Source organism: Salvia miltiorrhiza, chromosome 8 (assembly GCF_028751815.1).
Source record: "Salvia miltiorrhiza cultivar Shanhuang (shh) chromosome 8, IMPLAD_Smil_shh, whole genome shotgun sequence".
Lineage (NCBI taxonomy): Eukaryota > Viridiplantae > Streptophyta > Magnoliopsida > Lamiales > Lamiaceae > Salvia > Salvia miltiorrhiza.
Window position 1 is genome coordinate 58,201,545 of NC_080394.1, and position 3,050 is coordinate 58,204,594.

The following is a 3,050-nucleotide window of genomic DNA, read 5'->3' on the forward strand; positions in this document are numbered from 1 at the left end:
AAATGTATGTTTTATTTCGCGTGAGCCGAGTTTTTCAATCATATTCCGATCGTGAGAGTTTCTTTGGTTCGTGAAATGAGTCAAAAGTTTGTAATATCGAAGTTAAAACGACAATACCTTTTATATTTATTTCTTTACATTATAATTAGGGGTTATTGCCATAAAATACATCAAGTTTGCTAATTTTCTGATTTATTTTTTGGCAAAAAAAATACATGAATTTATAATTGATTCTTAAATATCCCACCATTTATAATTTTGCCCAAATTAATCTGAGGTGACTGCCGGCATTCCCAACGTAGCTGCCGGAATTGCCAATGTGGCGGCCAAATCACACATACACACACACCTCTCTCTCTCAAACACACACACAAACACACGCACACACCCACTGCGCCGCACGCACACGCACGGCCCCTCCCCCTTAGTGATTATATTTATCATTTCAAGAATAACGGGACAATGAAAATGGCAATTTATAGTTATAGAACGTATCAACAAGATGAAATCGAAATATAAATAGGAAATATTGGATCACTTATATCTCATTACCACGTACAAATAATCTCATTAAATTAAATAATTAATTAATAACCTAGGCAAATCTTAAATTTTCTTTTACTTAGTAGTTGATGATCACGTGTGTTTGAATTTGACAAAAAGATAAAAACAACGTATTGTAAAACAAATTCAAATCAAGTCTAAACACTTCAAAAATGATTCGAATACACACATAAACATGCTTTAAGTCTCTTACATTTTTTTTGTTTTGTTTTTGAAGATCATCAAATAAGTTATTACATAATTTACATGGACCACTACACTATGCAAATGTGGAAAAATACTACATTGTATGAAGGCGAAATTTGAACCCAAGACTTCTCGTAAAGGAAAATCTCTAACAATTTACTCTCTTCGTTCCACTAAGTATGACTCCCTAATTTCAAACACAATTATTAGAAAAAAAGAGTAATTAAATGATACAAGTGATAGAAAGTTGTCGAGCTCACATTTTTTTGTGAGAGAAATAATTTTTTTTTAAATAAGCTATTATTAATGAGATATATAAAAAATAAAAGTGAACCATTATTAATGGAACGAAGCAAGTATTTAGTTTATCTTCTAGATAAAGAGTCACACCAACTATATCATGGACCGAATTAAAACTTAGGTCTAAAGTAAAATAAAACTCTACAAAACTTCAACAAATATGGGCTTTTTGCCTATATAGGCCTGTTTGATTTCGGGCCTAAGCCCATTTTCATCCTAAAATCTTCTTATACCCTACTCGCCCTAAACCCTAATTCTTTTCAGCGGTCTCTCAAAACCCTATAAATCTTTTCTCTTGAATCTTCCGCACTCACAATCCGTGCTGTTTGAGAGCTATCCGCTATCATCATGGTATAATTCATTCATACGTTAATTTTCGCTTCTCAATTTGAATTTTGTATGTTTGCACAATCTGTTATTTCTGCAATTTTATCTGGATTTTTTTCTTTTCTACCGGATTATGTTTGCTGAACTCGGTGTGTGTGTGTGTGTTGATTGTAGACTGCAGAAGCTGTGAACCCCAAAGCATACCCGTTGGCGGATAGCCAACTCACCATGACCATTCTCGATTTGGTTCAGCAAGCTGCCAATTACAAGCAGCTAAAAAAGGGTGCTAATGAAGGTGAGGTTTTTGTTTTATGTGTTTGTTTCTTAGGTTTTTGGTTGTTTGTTTTTTGTGTGTGGGATTTGGTGTTGTGCGAATGCTGAGTTGTGTTGGAAATGTTGTGATCGATTTATTTGCAGCAACTAAGACTCTGAACAGAGGGATTTCTGAATTCGTTGTGATGGCTGCTGATACTGAGCCCCTTGAGATTCTTCTTCATCTTCCACTTCTTGCTGAAGATAAGGTAACTTTTGTTGTGTTGTGTTGCCGTATTTAAATATAATTGTAACATTATGGTGTGGGAAGATGTACTGAGATTGATGGAGTGTTGCGCCTTTGATACACGCATAGTTTTAAAGAATTGTTTTGGTTTTCTTTTCTTGTTTTGTAAGATAATTTTTATCTTTGCCATTTGATTTGGTGGTCGATTTATTCTTTGTAGCCCTCCTGGTTTATGTGGTATGCTGGTTATAGTCTTTGAGTTTGAATTATCTGAATTTAGTAGTATATTTGTTTGCCCAAGTTGGACAATGTTGCTTCAATCACAGCTTCAAAAGAATTGGACCATAGTTTGTAGCATATCAAGTTATCTTGTTTGAAGACCTCCAGATTCTGTGCAAACAGTTTGAATTAAGTGGCTAATCATAACTTAACTTATAATAAGAATGCTGTTATGTGCATAACTAGTATTGAATGCACTTTCTTGATGTAGTTGCTTATAGTAGTTTCTGGTGAATGACTAAATGAACTGAATGATTGCAGAATGTGCCGTACGTGTTTGTTCCATCCAAGCAAGCTCTTGGTCGGGCGTGTGGAGTTACCAGACCAGTGATTGCCTGTTCCGTGACGAGCAATGAGGGAAGCCAGTTGAAATCTCAAATACAGCAACTGAAGGTAATATATGGCTACTTTTTTACAAAAAAACAACCTACTCTTGAATTTTTTCTAGTTATTTGATAAGATGGTAATTCTTGGATGATTTCTTGGTAACACAGGACGCCATTGAGAAGCTCCTGATCTGATTGTGTAAAGCCTTATCCAGCATGATGGGCCTCTGGAGCAACTCTGAGGCTTTGACTGAGTGAGTTTGGGATCGTCTCGCCGTCGTTTTGCTTATCTCTTGGACCTGTCTGTACCTTATTCATACTAGTTTATGTACAATTGTCACATGAGAACTTGTTTTTAATTACTCCCTCCGTCCCAAACGAAATGTCCTATTTCTTTTCGGCACGAAGATTAAGAAATGTGTATAAAGTAGATAAAGTGGGTTGGTGGAAATTATTTAAATATTAAGTATAGAGAGAGAGTGTATTGCCAAAAAAGGAAACAGGACATTTCGTTTGGGACAGCCCAAAAAGGAAAACATGACATTTCGTTTTGATATTGAGTGAAATTT

The 3,050-nt window shown here is 35.1% G+C and overlaps 1 protein-coding gene across 1 annotated transcript; it reads left to right on the forward strand.

Annotated features, from left to right (window-relative positions):
- Positions 1-1,199: 1,199 nt before the first annotated feature.
- On the forward strand, positions 1,200-2,845 carry LOC130999582 (uncharacterized). The gene is made up of 5 exons (XM_057925149.1): positions 1,200-1,401; positions 1,552-1,672; positions 1,795-1,898; positions 2,417-2,548; positions 2,650-2,845. Exons 1-5 carry the CDS (start codon positions 1,399-1,401, stop codon positions 2,674-2,676), a joined length of 387 nt encoding a protein of 128 aa, XP_057781132.1. The 5' UTR covers positions 1,200-1,398; the 3' UTR covers positions 2,677-2,845.
- Positions 2,846-3,050: the final 205 nt, after the last annotated feature.

What these genes read in the sequence shown, in the direction of transcription:
- LOC130999582 (XM_057925149.1), top strand. An exon ending in CACTTCTTGCTGAAGATAAG is followed by an intron (nt 1,899 to 2,416) that starts GTAACTTTTGTT and finishes GAATGATTGCAG; the next exon opens with AATGTGCCGTACGTGTTTGT. An exon ending in CTCAAATACAGCAACTGAAG is followed by an intron (nt 2,549 to 2,649) that starts GTAATATATGGC and finishes TTGGTAACACAG; the next exon opens with GACGCCATTGAGAAGCTCCT.